The 19,501-nt window shown below is 41.5% G+C and overlaps 1 protein-coding gene across 2 annotated transcripts in view; it reads left to right on the top strand.

Moving 5' to 3' along the window:
• Positions 1 to 19,169, top strand: part of SAMD12 (sterile alpha motif domain containing 12) — a 377,648-nt gene extending 358,479 nt beyond the window's left edge. For both annotated transcript variants that reach the window (XR_005368575.1, XM_038555387.1), the window contains one exon: positions 10,717 to 19,169. Coding sequence is in view for 1 of the 2 variants with exons in the window: in XM_038555387.1 (XP_038411315.1) it covers positions 10,717 to 10,739 (23 nt within the window). In the remaining variant the exon portion in view is untranslated. The remainder of the gene's footprint in view (positions 1 to 10,716) is intronic.
• The last annotated feature ends 332 nt before the right edge of the window (positions 19,170 to 19,501 follow it).

Here is a 19,501-nt window from a genome sequence, read left to right as displayed (position 1 = left end):
CGATCCCAGGTCTCCAGGATCACACCCCAGGCTAAACCGCTGCGCCACCGGGGCTGCCCTACCTTTGATATTCTAAGCATTCTTCTACACACTGCAGAAGGAGAAGAAGACATATTCTTTGCCTGAAGGAGCTTGGGGTTAGGAGCAGTAGTGCCTAAAGAGTGCTCCTCAGACTACCGACATTGGTGTCGCTGCAAGCTTGTTAGAAATGCACATTCACAGACACGCTCCAGACCTACTGAATCAGATTCTTTCCTTGTGGGGCTCAAAATCAATGCCTTACCAAGCTCTCCAGGGGATTTCAGGCAGAGTAAAGTGTGACAAGCATTAGTTTATAGACAGACACATCATCAGGTGATTCTAATACAGTATGATGAGTACAATGATACAGATATGAAACTCCACCAGCCCGGAAGCCCCCAAGGCAATGTTGGGCATTTTAGTAAGTACTCAATGGAATAAATGTTGCTTCTTGCTTGATTGATTGATGCATGAATCAACTTGTACAAACTAAACAATACTGGGAGGATGGAGCATGCCTAGTTTCCCGGACTTTCAGTGGGCTGGATGGCTTGCTCAGGCCTCACCGCTCTTGCCTTGTCCCATTCTAAAACCTGATGTTTGGATCACTGCACTGGATTATATCCAGAATTCTTGGTATTTTATTATGTGAACTGAACAAGACTGTAAACTAAATTTCCCCACAGTCTACATACTTTTCTCTGCCTGAAGGAGAAGTAACTAGTGGTTACGTACTAGGGAGAAGACAGAAGTGCTTCCATGGACTTGTGCCAAGCTGGCCTCACGACGATCACATAGAGGTTTGCAGACCTGCCCCTGGACATTCTAAACGAGTGGAAATGGGGAGTGGCTGGACAAAATTAAAATTTTAGAAGCTCTTTAAGATGAATCTGATGCAGTTAAGTTTGAGAACCTGTGGCCGAAATGCCAGAGTTCTTAAACCCTGGAATCCAGAGACTCAATTTAACCCACAGGAGCCAGAATGGACTTCTGTAAGGTTTTGAGTCTCATAATATAGACTAGCAGATTTACTTGTGGTAGAACAGTAAGTGAACAAACATAGTGTCTTTGCTTTTCTATGGCTGAGGAAGAGGAAAGGGATAGCTTGCAGAGAAAGTGTATTCTTTCTCTCACTGTGTGTGTGTGTCTGTGTGTGTGTATGTGTGTGTGTGTGTTTGCGTGTGGTATTTCAGCTTCATCTCATGGACCCTCTAAAGCCCCAGAGAGAGGTGACAGTCCAAGCCAATGAGGACTGCAAAGCCAACTGCAGAAAGGCTCCTCTCCTAGTATCTGGAGCCAATCACATTCTAATTGAAACAATAAAACCAAGGACTGAGAAGGTGGGGGATGGGGGCCAAGGCTTTCCTACCCCATCTAGATATAAATGCTTGCCTGAAAATGTTCCCAAGGGTCCTTGGGACTGCACATTTCCTGCTTAGCACTTCCAGATTCAGCAGGTCCCTGACATGTCATAACCAGATCAAGGGTCATAGCCTGGCTTACGTGCAGCCTGTGTTAGCACATTTAGCTCTCCAAGCCTAACTTCCTTCATCTGTGGAGTGAGGTCACTGTATCTATCTCCTCAAGTCGCTACACAGTGGACATGGGTTCTTTTTTTTTTTTTTTTAATTTTAACATTGTTTTAATCAAGTAATGTAGCTGTTTGAAACAGGAAATTTTAAGACCATCAAATAGATCAAAGTGAAGGATTAATTTATTAGGATAGCCTCTATGGATAAAACTTCTAGTCCGTGGATTTGAATTCCATCGGAAGTTTGGCACCAGACTGAATACTAGTCTAAGCCAAAATTTTCTCTTTAGTGTTTAGAAGCCCCAAACAGGTTTTCCTTCAGATTAAAAGAAAAGAGTCCCAAAAACTAACAGAACCCCCATGCTAGTCATTTGGTAAATACTTGGTTAACAATCGTGCTTACTATTATGGTCATTGTTGTCTTCAGGCTCTGTGTTAGTATTCTCCAAAGAAGCAGAACCAATAAGAGATCTTGGTTCTTCAACTGGAGATATATCAATTCATCCATATCTACCCATCTCTCTAGTTATTGAGAGACAGACAAATCTATCTAAAGAGAGGGAGTGTATACAGGGGAGAGAGATATCATATGGATGGATGGATGGATGGATGGATGGATGGATGGATGGATAGATGATAGATAGATAGATAGATAGATAGATAGATAGATAGATAGATAGATAAAGGAATTGTTATAAGGAACTGGCTAACACAATTATGGAGGCTGAGAAGGCCCAAGATCTGCAGGCTGGACACCTAGGAAAGCTGATGGTGTGTTAGTCCAAGTCTGACTCCAACTCCAAATGCAGAAGAGCAGTGTCCCAACTCAAAGAAAGAATTTTTTTTTTTTTTTTTTTTTACTTATTAGTGATGAGTTTATTCTTTATTTTTCTTTGGCTATCCCTGGCTTAGACTCAAGTTGTAAGTATCTTGGGGCAGCCTAAAACCTGGAAGTGGGAACTAGGGCACGGATAAAGAGAGCTCTAGGAGAAGCCCTCTTGTTTTGTCTGTAAGGGGACAAAAAAGATTTCTTGATGCTTAGATGCTTAGACTTGACCTTTTTTTATTTAAAGGAGTTTTTTTTTCTTTTTTCTTTTAATCCCAGTATAGTTTACAGTGTTCTATTAGTTTCGAGTACAATCTAGTGGTGATTCAGCAGTTCTGTGCATGACTCAGTGCTCATCATGATAAGTGCATTCTTAATCCCCTTCACCTATTTCACCCATCCCCCCCTATCCAGCCTACCTCCCCTCTGGTGACCTCCCCTCTGTTCTCTAGTTAAGAGTCTGCCTTCTGGATTTGTCCCTTTTTTTTTGTTCATTTGTTTTGTTTCTTAAATTCCACATATGAGTCAAATCACATGGTATTTGTCTTTCTCTAACTTATTCAGCATTATCCTCTTTAGATCTATCCACGTTGTTGCAAATGGCAAGATCTCATTCCTTTTCATGGCTGAGTCTTACTGGGCCTTTTGTTCTACTCGGGCCTTGAACTGATTGGATCCGGAGCACCCACCTTGGGAGGGCAATCTACTGTACTCAGTCTACTGATTCATATGTTAATCTCATCCAGAAACACCCTCACAGGACACACCCAGAATAATGTTTAACCAGATATCAGGGCATCCTGTAGCCCCGTGGGGTTGCCACCTACAGCATCACCATAGTTTACAGTTTCCGAGGGTTTATGAGAAGTCACAGGCTAGTTTGTATGCATCATCTGTTTTCTCACCAGTAACCCAAGTCCTCTGCCAGCCTAATACTCATTTTGCCCAAGATTCGGACCTCGATTTTCATGCAGTCAGGGAGTAGAGTTAATTTCTTAAATATACTCAGAGGGCAAACACCCGCGAAACTATCGGGAGGCAGGCAGTGGCAGAAATGAAGCCAGTGCAACAGACAAGGCATACAAGTTCTCCCACCAAGGAACTGGTGGCAGAGCTGAGCTTTATTACCACATAAATCCCCCTTTGTCCTTTTATCTCCTAACTTCTCCCCTACATGCTAATTAATTGAGCATACCTGTTTAAATCATCCAGTCTTGATTCTTATAATGGTATGCCTGCGAGAGTTCTAAAAGTTAGAAATGATTTAGTATTAGAGGTTTTGATTACATTGAATATAAAATTAAATAAAATAAGCAAATGATGAATAGAAGAAAGAGTGAGGTTTGAACTTAGCCTTATATTCTGCACACACAGCAGTCAAACTTAAGTTGGTTTTTATCTTGGCCTATTTTGGGAGTGATATATTTGGCTCACAACCAGGAAGAGAAGATAAACAAGGACCTGTATCCTCTAAACCAACCTCAGCACTATTGACATTTTGGGCTGGATAATTCTTTGAGGGTGGGGGGATCTGTCCTAAGGCAATTCTAGGATGTTTATAGGGTCTCTGGCCTCTACCCACCAGATGCAATAGTTATCCCTCTACTTGTGATGACCAAAAGTGCCTCTTGACAGTTAAGATATCCCTTCGGGGGGCAGGAGGGATTGCTCCCAGTTGAGAACTACTGCTCTAAACAGGAAAGATTTCAGACTGTTAAATAGGAATGCGCTAGCTTTCTCTAGGTCATACCTCTTACTTATGGCACTTTATGTATAGGATTTGTGTTTGATGAGCATTCTTTTACACAAATACAGCTACTTGCTTTCTTTCTTGCATTCCTGTTAGGAGTTAAGGAATTTGCTTTCCTAACACGTGTTTCTTATTGAGTCAGAAAATCACTGTGGTGAGAACAGCTCTGGGTTCTAGTCTCAGTCCTATGCCTTTTGGCATTATGACTGAGGAGTTCATGAACCTGGCCTCATTTTTTCCAGGGGCATTAAGATCTTCTCTTTTGGCCCTCAAAGATGGTGGTGAAGCTCCAATGAGTGACTGCCTGCAGAACTTTGGCTGGCTCATTGTAGCGGCTCAACAAATGTCAGTTCTGCTAATTATTGGCCATTATCCAAGGGTGACTGGGGATGTCCTATGGAATGTATCTCTCACACCTGACATAAATAGCCCCACATCAAAATGCAGTTCAGGTCCACTCCCAATACCCTTTAACTTGAATCACATAAAAGACACTTTCAGATAGAGGATATTTTATTTATTTGTTTACTATATGGTTCTTCTTTTGGAATGGAAGACACTAAACAACCTTTTTGTTTCTTTCCTTCAGCCTTGTGAGAAGTAAGGCTGCCTCTACAAGGTATCTTTTCTTCTTCCCAAAGAAACTAATCCCATCAGCCTCTTGTTGCTGGAGTAGGGAAAGGTGGAGCTGGATACACTCAGCCCCAGATCTGTTCTTAAATCCTCTGCCAAGCTGGCCATTGCCTCCCCGGCCCCTTCCTGCCTTTGAAGTGAAATCTCCTTATCATGGACTGGTCTGTCAATGTCTGCACTAATGTAGGGCAGAGTGAAAGCCATGGCGTGTTGACTATGGTCTTGGCAGGTGAGAAGAGTGTTATCCTTCTCCTGGAGGGTGCAAAGGCTTGACCTCTGGGCATGGTGTTTCTTTTTTCCTGGCCCCCAGCTGTGGCACTGGAACATTGCCCTATTTGTACTTTCAGTTCTCTAAGGAATTCTGGGAATGCATGGTAATAATAATAATAAATAGTAGCCATCACTCAGCAGGTATTTGCTATTTGCCAAACACCATGCAAAGTGTTTTTTCTATGAGCCCATTTTATCATTCCAGCAACCAAGTAAGGTAGGGATTATCATCACCATTTTAAAGATGAAGAAATTAAAACCCGGTCAAATTCATGTTTTCAACATCATACAGCTGGTAAGTGGTGAGTCTGGGATGTCAACCCAGATCTGCCTGATTCCAGAGCCCACGCCCTTAATCACTGAACTCAAATCCTTCTCCACTCATCCCAGGCTCTCGAGCCATTGGACTTAGGAGGTGATTAGTTCCCAGAATGCCTGAATAGTAATGTTGACCCATTAAGCAGAGATCAGAAAAAGAGCCCTTTACTTTATGTTAGCTGCAAATCCATTCATAGCCAGCACTGGCACGCACATTTATCTTTAGTCCTTAGATGGCAAGAGAGGAATTGGAGCAATCTCCCTTTCCATATGCAGCCCTGAGCTACAGGATTAAATCTCCTATAAAATTAAGCATTGAATTAAGCCGAAAAGAACAAAAAGAAAAAAAAATCTCTTCTTCTCCAACACCATTCCTTTCTTCATTAATTTCACTGTTCCTTAAGCACTTTCTGTACATCTAGCACTGCACTTTGCACTAGGAAGACACACACTCAAAAGACATGGCCTCAAAAAATTTAGGAGAGATGGATACATTAAAATAAAGTGTTCATGGTGGGTATGGTGGTCAAGATTTCAGATTCCGTGCTGGCTGCTAGGGGGATGTTGTCAGCTACATCTAGGGGAAAGAAGGCTTCGTAAAGAATGTGACACGTAAGGTGGTCTTGGAAAATGGAGGGGTATGTATTCACTAGCATTAGAGAGTGCGCAAAGAAGGCATCTTGGCAGGAGGAAAGGTTGAACAAAGTCTGTGAACAACTCAGTATATGTTAGGAGCTGAAAGGAATCTGAGATGGCCAAAGCCCAGGGGTTGGAACGCAAAAAGTGCACACATTTCTCCGATTAACGAGCCAGAGCCATCAAAAGCAAACTGCCACTTTGTATTTTGACCTCAGGTAGCTTTTCTATGCCCGAAGGCATGTTTCCAATTGCAGATAACAAAACTCCTGAGCGAAGGGAAAACAGCAGAGCCCATCACTATACATCTGGGATTGAAAGACAGTGGTCCAAGCCTTACCCTAGGCAGCACCTGGCACATACAACCTAAGCAGAGGCCTTTTGCTCCCACATAAAGCCCAATTCAACATAGTGACACGTTCAAATGAAAGGCAACTAACTATAAAAGATCAATGAATTCTTTACTGATTCCATGGAAAGATGGTCACAGGGGCATTATGCCATAGCACACTCTTCTCCTTGGCCAGCTCTTTTCCAAAGGCCTGACTCACATGGTAGCGGTCGCTCTGAGTCCCCTATGTCACTCTCTAAACCCCCACTTTGTCTCTTTGTGGCCTCTACTTCTCCACGTTATCAATTTCTTTAAGGAGTATCCCTCTGCTCTCCCTATCATCTCTGTCTCATATAAATGAATTAAGTCTTTAATTTTCTTCCGAGCCCAACAGGGCCCTTTATTGTGCCGAATGAGTTTACGGATAAACACAGAATCCTACTTAGGAGAGAAGAGAATGAGAAAGGCTCTGAGTATTTATACTTTACACATGTGTCCCTGTCACTTCTGCATGACTCTAGAATGGGACATACCTAAGTCTGAGCACAGATTTGATCCTCACAAGCTGTGTGACCTCAAGCTAGTATACTGCTGGGCCTTAATCTCCTTATCCATAAAATGGGGATATCCCTACCTCTCTGAAGAAGTCTACAGGGGAACTACAGGTAAAGAGCTCTGAAATACAATGAGTTCAGCTTATGTTCTTGGTTATAAGGTTATTATAGCCTGAAACTAGACATGTCTGCTTTCCATTGGCTATTAGAGGTTCATGTGGAAAACATGGCTATTGGGAAAAACAGCAGCTGTGATAAGCCTAGTTATCAACTCCTGATTCAGCATCCAATCCAATCTATAGTAATTAATTAGAATTCACTATTATCATTACTCACTTTTAAATTTTATTTTTATGGCTATTTTTTTTAAGATTTTATTTATTTATTCATGAGAGACAGAGAGAGAGAGAGAGAGGCAGAGACACAGGCAGAGGGAGAAGCAGGCTCTACACAGGGACCCTGACGTGGGACTCAATCCCGGGTTTCCAGGATCACGCCCTGGGCCAAAGGGGCACTAAACTGCTGAGCCACCGGACTGCCCTTTTATGGCTATTCTTAAAAATACTTTTCCAAGGTCACACATTTAATCAGAGCTGATTTTTTTATTAGTTTCAGAGGTAGAGTTTAGTGATTCATCAGTTGCTCATCACATCGAGTGCCCTCCTTAATGTCCATCACCCAATTACCCTATCCCCCCCCCACCTCCCCCCTGCAACCCTCCCCTCTAGTTTGTTTCCTAGAGTTAAGGGCCTCTTATCGTTTGCCTCCCTCTCTGTTTTCATCTTATTTTGTTTTTCCATCCCTTCCCCCATGTTCAACTGTTTTGTTTCTTAAATTCTGCATATGAGTGAAATCATGATATTTGTCTTTCTCTGACTTATTTCACTTAACATAACACCCTCTATTTCCTTCCATATTGTTGCAAATGGCGAATTTCATTCTTTTCAATGGCCGAGTAATATTTCTGTGTGTGTGTGTGTGTGTGTGTGTGTGCGCGCGTGCGCATGCCACATCTTCTCTATCCATTCATCTGTCAATAGACATTTGGGCTCTTTCCATAGTTTGGCTATTGCAGACATTGCTGCTATAAATGGGGCCTATGTGCCCCTTTGAATCACTGTTTGTATCCTTTGGATAAATACCTAGTAGCGCAATTGCTGGGTCATAGGGTAGCTCTATTTTTTAGGAACCTCCATACTATTTTCCAGAGTGGATATACCAGTTTGAACTCCCCTTTCTCCACATCCTCACCAACATTTGTGGTTTCCTAAGTTGTTAATGTTAGCCTTTTGTGAGGTGGTATCTCATTGTGGTGATCTGTATTTCCCTGATGCCGAGTGATGTTGAGCATTTTTTTCATGTGTCTGTTGGCCATTTGTATGTCTTCTTTGGAGAAATGTCTGTTCATGTCTTCTGCCCATTTGTTGACTGGATTATTTGTTTTTTGGATGTTGAATTTGCTAAGTTCTTTATGGTTTTGGATAGTAGCCCTTTATCTGATAAGACATTTGTAAATATCTTCTCCCATTCCATAGGTTGTCTTTTAGTTTTGTGACTATTTCCTTTGCTGTGCAAAAGCTTTTTATCTTGATGAAGTCCCAATAGTTCATTTTTGCTTTTGTTTCCCTTGCCTTTGAAGATGTGTCTAGCAAGAAGTTGCTGCAGCCAAGGTCAAAGAGGTTGCTACCTGTGTTCTCCTCTACGATTTTGATGGATTCCTGTCTCACATTTAGGTCTTTCATCCATTTTGAGCTTATTCTTGTGTGTGGTGTAAGAAAATGGTCCAGTTTCATTCTTCTGAATGTCACTGTCCAATTTTTCCAACACCATTTGTTGAAGAGACTTTTCCATCGAATATTCTTTCCTACCTTGTCAAAGATTAATTGACTATAGAGTTGAGCTTCCATTTCTGGGTTCTCTATTCTAGGGCTGATTTTAGCAAAAATCCCAAAAGGATGCTATACTGTGTCTGGTTCCCAGAAATCCATGTGGTTTTTCTAGGCTGCACTCGTCCATTGCAGGTTGACCTGGATAGATTTGTATTCATGTTGGTTTCTATTCGCCCCTTCAATATTACTGGAGTGTTATCTCTTAATGAAACTGCAAAGTAGTTATCTTTGAGGTAGTATTACTATTAGTATGGATGCTTTAGTTAGTGCTCATTAGTCAATCTGCATTCTTGTGAACCTGATTTTTGTTGTTTTGCAAAATATTTAAAGAAACAATAATAAAATCCTAGCAATCTTCCTCATTTTACTTAGAGTTCTTTTCTATGCATATTGTAGTATACCATACCTTTAACACGTAGCTGCATAATCATCATAATTACTACTTTGATAGCCACATGAGCATCCATCTTGTTAATGCGCCGTCATTTATTTAACCTACACTTTGAACAATGGGAGACTTATTTTCCAATCTTCCCACTATTATAAATAACCTCTAGGTTATATATCTGTGTGTACAGTTTCTCTCATATTTTAGATTATTTCCTTAGGATACACTCCTTGAATGGGAACAATGAGTCAAAGAATGTGAATTTTTAATAGTTTTTAAATAAACTGACATTATTTTTCCACTTTACAATGCCATCAGCAATATATTAGTATCCTACTTTCATTACAACCATATCAGTAGTGTGTATTATTTTGTATTTAGTACACTTATATAGTACCTTACTTTTGTTTTTACATTGTCAAAAATAGCAAGTTTTTTTTATTAATTTTTTTTATTTATTTATGATAGTCAGAGAGAGAGAGAGAGAGAGAGAGAGAGAGGCAGAGACACAGGAGGAGGGAGAAGCAGGCTCCATGCACCGGGAGCCCGACATGGGATTCGATCCTGGGTCTCCAGGATCGCGCCCTGGGCCAAAGGCAGGCGCTAAACCGCTGCGCCACTCAGGGATCCCAAAAATAGCAAGTTTTAATCAAACATTTGCTTAATAAATTTTTCATTCTCTCATATTTTGAAAAGCCAGTTTTAAAACCTAGGTAGGATTTTTTTTTTTCTTTTTAACATCAAGAACTCTTGGTATCTTTCTCTTTCATTGCCCAATAGTTTTGTGTATTAAATAAAGCTAATGTTGATATTTTTATAACAAAACATTCAGTGGCACTCCCATATTAACTAATAAATGAGGAACTATAGGGAGGACTCAGATAAAATGATAAGAAAAATATAAAATAAATAGTTACAAAACCCAGGAAGACATATCTATGCCAACATTCCCAAAGTCAAAAGCAAGGTTTCAATGCAGGTAGTTCAATCTCTGATCAGACTTTGATGACTTTCTCTGTCCTTGACCTCCTGCTCAGCCAGTCTCACTTTTCACCTAGCAAATTCAGGAGCTCCAGCCATACTGCTTTCAACATTTCCTTCTGCTTTTTATCCCAGGAAAGCTCTCTAATGAATAAAACCATCATTATCTCCACTCCCACCACCACCACCACCACCACACACACACACACACACACACACACGCCTTCATACCACTCCCAATCTGATCTTGTTCCAGATCAGGTAAAGACATGAAATTCCACAATGTAGCAAATCACAGACCAGTGAGGGATGAATGCTAGTTCCAGAGGCCTGATTTTGCCTTGCCTTCCAGGCAACTTCACCAGTCCCTGAGATGGATGTCTTCCACGCTCTGCCAAATGGTGGCAGGACATTCCAAGAATACAAACCACCATAAATTTGTCCTGGAGTTGAGTAACTATTATCTCTGTTAGAGATTTCTCTTTGACCTAAGGATGTAGGATTTGTTTGAGTAGGATAATTGCTACATACCAGCATCTGGGAACATGAAGAAATGACTCACTGCATTTTTCCCTTTTCGTCTTACAGCCTCCACCGAGGGTTCTCCGTAAACGTGGTTAGCCTTCCAAGCTGCTGTCCTGCCAGCTGATATGAACGTGGCCTGTTCCTCACGGAGAGACTAACTCATGGCACTGCCTGAAGATATCCATGGAGCATTGACAGATTAACCAGATTAACTGACCCATTCAGTCAAGATTATGGGCTTTGGAGAAATCTTAGTTTGCTGTGGATTTTAAAATGAGGTGCATAATATACAGTGCCAACTGGTTCCAAGTGGTCATTGGCAGACCACTAGCTGGAAAATTGCTTCCAGTTTTCATCACTGTGCATAACTCAAGCTCCCTTCAGGGAGCTGTCTGTGCCCTTCACTAGAAGTCCTATTTTAGCATGGCAACTACTGGATTATTTTATTATGTGTGCAGATGGCATGATGTGTTAGAAAAAAAAATCACAGCAGTTCTGCAATCTCAGTGGAAGTGTTCACAATATTCTGCCCTGGTAGGAATGTAAACATGTCTTGATTACGTTAGTTATGGTGTCTTAAAGGTGTTCTGTCCAACTCTTAAGCACTTTACCTGAGAACACTACACCAAAACGAATCAGCACGTTCAGTACATGTGGGAAAAGCGAGTATTCTCTTTTTTTTTTCTTTTATAAATCTCGTCCTTGTTCTGGCTCAGACTGTCCAAGACAAACTCCACACCTAGCATATCCCCGGTCATTTGTGGTAGATTGGTGTAAACATGGCCACAATACTGTTAGACTTAACCTGTTGACACTTTACTCCACCAACTGGATTTCTTGCAGTGCCAGAGGGAAGTAGAAGGGGGCTGGTGGTTGAAGTATCTTAGCTCTTTGTTCCTAAGCTGGGAACCGAGGCACAACTTAGCACATCCACATACAGATGAACCCAGGAGGCTTCTATGTGGCCGGTGTACATGCTCTCTCCTTCTATAGAAGAGTGTTTTCAATGGAGAAAAGAGATGGCTTTTTAGTCAAAGACCATGGTGGATTGAGGGTAAGGAGAAAAGAATGGAGTTTTCCTGTGTTGGTCTGGCTTTACGACTTTAGGAGACTTTCTAGGTCAAGTTTAAATCACAGCTCTCTGAAGATGGGAGACAACAGGTGTCCCCTTGCGTGCCTAAGGAAGGGGAAGGGCCCAATTCATACTAGGTTCCTACCTCCATAGAGAACCGACTAGTCCCTTTTAATCCTTTCTGGGATTCTCTCCACAATTAATTATTTTTTTTACTACATCTTACAACAAAGCACAGTCCTAGGAAACTGATCAACCCAGTTATTGCTTGTCTTTGGGCATTAGAGAGATGTCCATATTGACTGACCCTACATAATACTTTAGCTTTGTTTTCCCCCTTGAAAATATAAACTTGGCTGAATCAAAAATTCAGCAAATATATTCTGTGTACTCACAATCCCAATCTGGGACTGACAGGTACCAGAGACTTTCCTTTAAATATGCATAACAACCCTGGGGCCCTGCCAGTACAAGGAAATTTGGCATTTTAGGAGGGGGTCTCCATACAAGCACTCATGATCTGCTCTCCCTTGGCGGGGCGGGGGGGGGGGGTGTCTCAGGAAATGCACAACACATTGGAAAATACCCCCACCTGAGATCAGGAAAGCTGACAGGGGAAGGGAAAGAGAACCGAATGTGATTCGGGTGAGTCACCTCATAGGATGACTCACCACAAACCTGTCAAGCTGTTATTGCCAGAGGAAGGGGCTTTGGAGAGGGAGCTCAGAAGAGTTTTCAGTCACCATCAAGATCTGGCCTTATGACAGGTCAGCACCAGGACCATCAGGCTCTCACAGACCCTAATTCTTTACAAATCCAGAATGAGGCGGCCAAACCCTGGCTGTCCATACCCCTGGAGATAACATTCCAAACACTACTGCCCACCCCCTGAGTTTCAATTCCAACAGCAGGGCTTCCTTCTTCTTTCATTCTTTCTTTTATTTAGCAAGGATTTGTGAAGCACCTACTACGTGCCAAGCATTGTGTTGGGGTAACAACAGAGTACGAGGCAGACTCCCCATGCCCTTCTGGAACAGTATCTCCTCCCCCTAGACACTGCCCCCATCTTGGCTTTTCCACAATGGAAACACAATTCAGACAGCTTTCCCCACTTCCAGAGTAACCTCACAAAATGCACAAGGCAGCAGGCTGTTCCCTTGCCTGTGGAAGTAGACAGTGGAGGAAGTGGTAGTAGGCAGCATGAGGCCACATATTTGCATCCTTGTATACATCAGACCTTTCCCAGGCCCAGACTTAGCTGGTTAGAGCTTCCTAAAGCAGCTTTCGGTTGCTTTCCTGGATGTTCACCTTGGTCATCTGTATTCCCATCCTTTACACAGGCACCAACATTGGTCATTATGCCAGATTTTCTGAAGCTGCAGTTCTCAGTATAGTCCAGGGGACCCAGAATAGGGCCTCCTGAATCCAGAAGAATGACTGTCAGGTGCTAAGATACTGTAGCTGGGAATTAATTGGTTTATTAATTCAGGGTCATTCTGAGACTGTGGCTAACAACCTTGGAAAACTGGATACGCTTTATGGCACAGTCAGTCATTAAATGATAGTGGTTCATCCTTTCTTTGGCCTTCGTAAAATATGTTCTGAACAATTAAATAAGTCGAGTTTCCTAGCCTCTTTTTTTTTTTTTTTTTTTTTTTAATGTAGCTACAAGTGTGCTGACAGATTATGAAAAGGTGACAGGTAAGGGTGGAGATGGGAAAAGGCAAAATTGAAGATGATGAAAGAACCCAGTTGAAGATGGCGTCTCTATAAATGCCTTAATTCCCAGAACACCACGTTATTTGCCTATGAGCTATGACTGTTTTCCAAACTGTGGACCTCATTATGAAATCACTTGGGTGGGGGGATAGTTTTGGAAACGTGGTGGCATAAAAAATCTGAGCATTCCCTTGCTAACCAGCAAAATGGAGACACGAGTTCCTTCGCAGCCTCCACAATTCTTCGTTCCATGTTCATCCACCATTTCCCGCCATTACTTCCTGCTGTGCTCTACCTTCTTCCTGAGATGTGTGTAGGAACTTTTTCTTCCCAGAAGTTCAGGAATGGCTGTGGGGAGTTTTGTTTCAGTAGGCAGCAGGAGAACCAGGAGGTAAAGGATAAATATTTTGATGTCTAAGGGCTATAAACTGTTGATGCTTAACTTTTCCTGTTACTTAAACCTCTGCTACACTTTTTATTGAAAGGCTGACACCCACACTTGTGTGGGGAAAGACACTCTTGGGAATGACGAGAAATGAATAATTATCAGACTCTCTGGGGTGCCAAGGGGATTAGCTTGTTCCAGCTTCCGAACCGAATTTAAAATGCAGAGCATCATCCGTGGTTCTGCTAGGGTGAAAAAGCGAATCACTTCAGTAGTTTAAGACATACCTAGGGGATAGAGATCCTATAAACTTTCTTATGGGTAATGGCGGCCCTTCAGCCCCCTGCTCAGGCTCCGTGAGCTGTGTAACTGCACATTTGACTTCTACCTCCAGAACGGGGGAAGCAACCCCGAGTCCTCTCCCAAGTCACTTCTCAGTTGCAGAGACAGATGTTAACGGTCCTCCGTTCTGAGGAGATTCTTCCATTTTTAACACTCAAGGGGAGAAGGACTATCAACCGTACTCACAAATATAAAAGAAGGATAGAAACCTCTAATGGATTTACCCCAGTGTTACGTGCAAAGGCTTCCTTTGTCTGCGAATGCCACATGATTGATTTTGGATAGGAACAATAAAAGTCTCTGGGAAGAAAAGTTTTCACGACCCCCTTAGTACTTTAGCTTTACCTAAACCTCCTCTTCCCTGTGCCATTAGCTGCTCCATTCTTTGTGATGTTTTCCTCTACATTCTTTAGAGTAATTTTGTTACTTGACAACTAGACTTAAGATTGCCATAGACTCTTTTTAAAAATCTAATCTTTGAAAATGACATAAATTCTTTTATGCCTTAAAGGCTGTTTTTATTCACCTCTCCCACAACCCTTTCCACCCCACTCTTTTGCTTTTTTTTTTTTTTTTAATCTCTTCTTTTAATACAATTCTTTGGGTAGATTTTGAGTATTCTATAAAGAACTCAAACAGAAAAACTTAACCGTCTCCTTTTTCCCCCAATACTGACTAATAATTCCTTCTTTTTTTTTACCATTTTATTTTTATTTAATACATTGATTTGTCCTTTTGTGGTTTTCTTTTTTTTTAAATAATAAATTTATTTTTTATTGGTGTTCAATTTGCCATCATACAGAATAACACCCAGTGCTCATCCCGTCAAGTGCCCCCCTCAGTGTCCGTCACCCATTCACCCCTACCCCCCCTCCCCTTCCACCACCCCTAGTTCATTCTTATGATTGACGTTGGTGAGGGTTCGCTGCCCAAACAGATGTGGATTCACATCTCTAGGGAGTGACTGGTCAAAGCTGCTAATCAAAACAGAACCCATGAGATTATGAGGGAGGACAGACCAGGAGATGCTTCTGCACAGGGCACAGCTGGGGACTCTACTTCAAAGACAAGGAGGTCCTGCTCCTTTGTTTCTTAAGATCTCACCTAATCCTGTAGCCAGAAAACTGCCTCATGAATTCTCCTTTATCAATATGCTTGATTCCTTGGCACCACTGCATAGTTTCCAGGTCAAACAGAACCACATTTCCATTATTTTGCTCTGGTGACTTACTCTTGTGGGGAGACAGGGACATTCTTTTGAAAGCTAATCACCTGTGGGCAGCTTGAGAAAAAGTTGGCCATGTGCACAGAGAGGTTCTTCCCCACCTTAATAAACAGAATAAAATAGATCCTTCCCTGGAGATTCTTATACGGGAAGGTGCTAGAGGGATGTATCACACTGGTTCTCTTCTGGCCATCATTTTGGCCCTGCAGGGAAAATTCTGGAAGTAGGGGGTGGGAGGAGTGCAGAGCATCATTCCTGAGATCTAGAAATTTAAAGATGAAATTCACCTATAGGATAAATGCAAAGGGGAAGTGGCAGTGAGAATGGGATCAGTTTTAGACCTTCTGCCCGACAGCACAAAGACTGACAAATGACTTCCACAGAACAGCAGAAAATGCGTGTTAAAGGCTTTGCAAGATTGGAGATTTATGCACCATGTAGGGCTATTTTACAATCTTGAAGAGCCCCAAGCATTCTTACTTCAGAGCCTCCCTTCTCCAATTACGTCAAGCACTAAAAGGAACCAACAACATACACCTAATAACATTTCAAAGTAACCCTATGACTTGCACTGAATTGCAAGTTGACTCGGTTGACATAATAAGTGTTGTAGATACAGTCTTTCTGATTATACATTATTCTTTTCATATTTTGGAGCCAATGGTTCAGGGGTTTCATTTCTTTAATGGCTTGTTTTGTTGCTGTTGTTGTTCCAAACCTCCAACATTTCCAGAAGCCTTAGAAAGGCTCTTAAAACCAGGCCTTTCTGCCTCAAGTGCAGAGTGATAGAAACAGCCCTACTGATATGAATGACACAGAGACTGTGACATTAATCCAGCTGGAGAGGCTAACACCCAAAACACTGAAGACACTGAAGCCTCTGCTGGTTGCTTTCTGCATTGCTTAAAACCTTTTAAATTTCAGTTGTTTGGATCAAAGGAAGTAAACGGGCTGCTCTCCACTTGGCTTTGCCCTGTTAGGGCACACACATAGCTATCAAATGTAAAATTCTAAACTGGGTTGATATGCAAGAGCTCACAGATCTGTTATGTGTGATTGTATTTAAATACCATTCTCTCCAAATTCTATAAAAACATTTTCAAGAGCTTAACTCTGTAAAAAAAAAAAAAAAAAAAAAAAATCTAAAACAAGAGAGATTCTTATTAGGTCATTATTTGTCCTGCAGTGGGGGAACTGCTTTTGTGACATAACTTTGAAGAAATACTTGCTTGCCATTAAATGCGAATGTCTGGTGGTTGCTCTGTTCCACAAACTGATGGTGGGCTTCTCCCATCCGCAGAGGAAGTTGGCCTGCCCAGCCTCACCCCCATTCCACCCCCTCTCAAGATAGCGCAAGGACCATGAAGACACCTTTTGAAGCTCTGGATAGTCTCCCTATTCATGCATAATTTCAAGAATATGATTTGGGTTGAGCACTGCCATGGTCTTTGATTATATGACCCCTAAATCAATTAGAATTTTATATATATATATATATATATATATATATATATATATATATATATCTCCAGTATTTTTTATTGACCACCATCAACTGCATTTAGTGCTTTGCATTGGGAGCTGCCTGCTTATTCTGTGGTAGCTTCAAACAGTCCCCATACCTATTTCCCATACAGGAGAAGGACTGAGAATGTTTTCCCACACATCAACTGCAGAAGTTTTGAAGCATGTGACCAGGTTCTTTTTCACATCAACAGGCCCCTGTTTGTAGGAGGTAAACCTAAAGAGAATTGGGTCAGATTGGAGGGGCTGGGGAGAGGCTGGGGGCCACATACTGGTGTTTGAACACTGGAAACTGTCTTTTCCATTGTAATGCAACTCTCATCTCCAGTCACTAGAAAGAGAAGCATTAGCCTCTTCAGTGAGTGTTGGCCACCCTGGGGGTCGTTGGGGTTCCACTTGCTTAAACTCACACATAGACAATTTGAAGGTGCTCTGGGAGGTCTGAATGGCATGTCCACCATTATCTTTTCTCCACCAAAAGAAAAATGCTATCCCTTCAAGGCCATGTTTGAGGAGACCAAGGCTTGGCTAGTGAAGTTCACACTGCTGAGCTGAATAATGTTAGGCTCTTGACTTTGCACTGCAAAAGTTTCAGTCATGATTGGCACAGAAGCAGCTAGTCTGTTGAAAAGCCAAGCCAGCACAAATGTTTGAAACTAATTGCACTGAAACTCTTGTGCCATTAAGCCATACTACTGTAGCTCCAATTAATCCAACTATTTAATATCATTAGCCACTAAATTAAGTAGCTGCCCCCAAAACTTTAGAGAAGATCAATATTGTAACAAAATTACTTATTAGCAGTAAAAAGTACTTGAGAAAAGAAAATATTGATCTGTTGTGGCTTATGTAGTTGAGTTATTCTTAGGACTTTGTGGATCTGGCACTGCTCTGAGAAAGGGGAAGAAGAGGTTTTGAATTCAAGAATACTTGGATTCAACAGAAATTGCCAGTCTCTCTAGGCTTCTGCTCATCTGTCACCTTAGCAGGCAGGAATGTTTGCAGGCTAAATAAAAGGAGCTAAGGGGAGGTGTTCCATACCACTAATATATGTGCAATTATCACAGGGACCTGGGCTTTATTTACTTGTGAGCCCTTTCTCTTTATCCTTTCTCCTTGTAGCTGGTACTACTGAGAGCCCATCCTGGGATTAGAAAAGAAAAGAAAGGGTGAAAAGAAAGTAACAATCAGCATTTTGCATATATACACACAAGCTTTATCTAATGTATGGGGACCAGTCTGCAGAGCCTATGGCTTAGGTGCCCATCTATCTCCACTTCTCTGCCTCCAAAAGACTTAGAGTTGACCTAGCTGAGGGAGAGAGCCTCAGGTTTGGCTTAGTGCACTCAAAAATCGCCAATCTCTGAGTTGGAGAAGACCAGTGAAAGTGTGAAGTTGACAAATAGAGGGTCACAGGAAGCAGAGAGGCACATTGAACTTCATTGATGAGCTACTGTATTTTAGTATTTGTTCTAGGCAAGAAAGGAAGAAAAATCACACAATGTGAACTGAATGGAAGACCAGTGCTCTCAGTAGGGTATAAGAGGGGAAAATCTCATGAAAAAAATTGGTTCACGGTTTTACAAACACTAACAAACACGGCTATAAAAGCACGTTTCATAATACAAAAGCCTACATCGAGGGTAGAAAGTTTTATAGCTTCCTTAAGTGAGTAGTTAAACCAGCAGTCTGAACTCTCTTAGTCCCCTAAGAGTGGTTAATTAAATAAGTATTTTCCTTATCCATTGCCCACATCTGTGGTTTTTTTTCTCTATGCACCCTAGAAAAACTCCCAGGACTAGACTTAGGAGGACCCAAGCAAGTTACATGGTAAAATCAGAGTGCCTTTTCTGTTGGATGTTCACTTTGGTTCCCTGGGTTCCCAGGGCATACAATGTTTAGAAACTTTTTTCTCTAAACATAAGAATTATTGTGCACCACAATCTTGAACCAACGATTTCCATATCTTAAGCAGCTCTCAACTTGGCAATTCCCTCTGGGTCTCCTTTATATTTTCTTATAATGTTTCTTTCTGTGTTGGGTTGTCGTCAAAAAAAGAGTTGGGGGGCATGATTCTTTTTAAATTGATAGAAATGAAACTGTACAGATTTTTGCCCCCTTGTATCTGTGAGCATGATCTCTATCGGGCTTGAAAATCTGCTTTATCATTTTGTATATCTGACTATTTTGTATTCAGCATTACTTGATTCCTTATGTGCATGGCAATGTATTAAAATGTGGGATTTCTATTATCGTGTAAAAGTGTTTTGATTCTGATTTTCAACATATATCCTTAGAAAAAAATCACATTAAACTTTTTATTTCTGTTTTCTTCAGCTCATCAGCTTTGCAGAAGGAAAAGAAAAGTTAACAGCATTTCACTTTCCCTGTGTTAGCTAATGATGCAATTCATGGTGGAAAATTGTCCTCAATTATGCTGTGTTTCCTGGAGAAATAATATATGTGAAATGAATTGGTGGCCTCCCTCCAGCTCCCAGCACACAGAACTCCCCCAGCAACGAATCCCACCAGCGTGATTGCTATTACCACTGAAGGCTTTAGTGGTGAGCACAGCCAGGCA

This window comes from Canis lupus, chromosome 13 (genome assembly GCF_011100685.1).
Source record: "Canis lupus familiaris isolate Mischka breed German Shepherd chromosome 13, alternate assembly UU_Cfam_GSD_1.0, whole genome shotgun sequence".
NCBI classification, from domain to species: Eukaryota; Metazoa; Chordata; class Mammalia; order Carnivora; family Canidae; genus Canis; species Canis lupus.
Note: the sequence above shows the minus strand (reverse complement) of the source record. Positions and strands in the feature narration are given on the sequence as shown.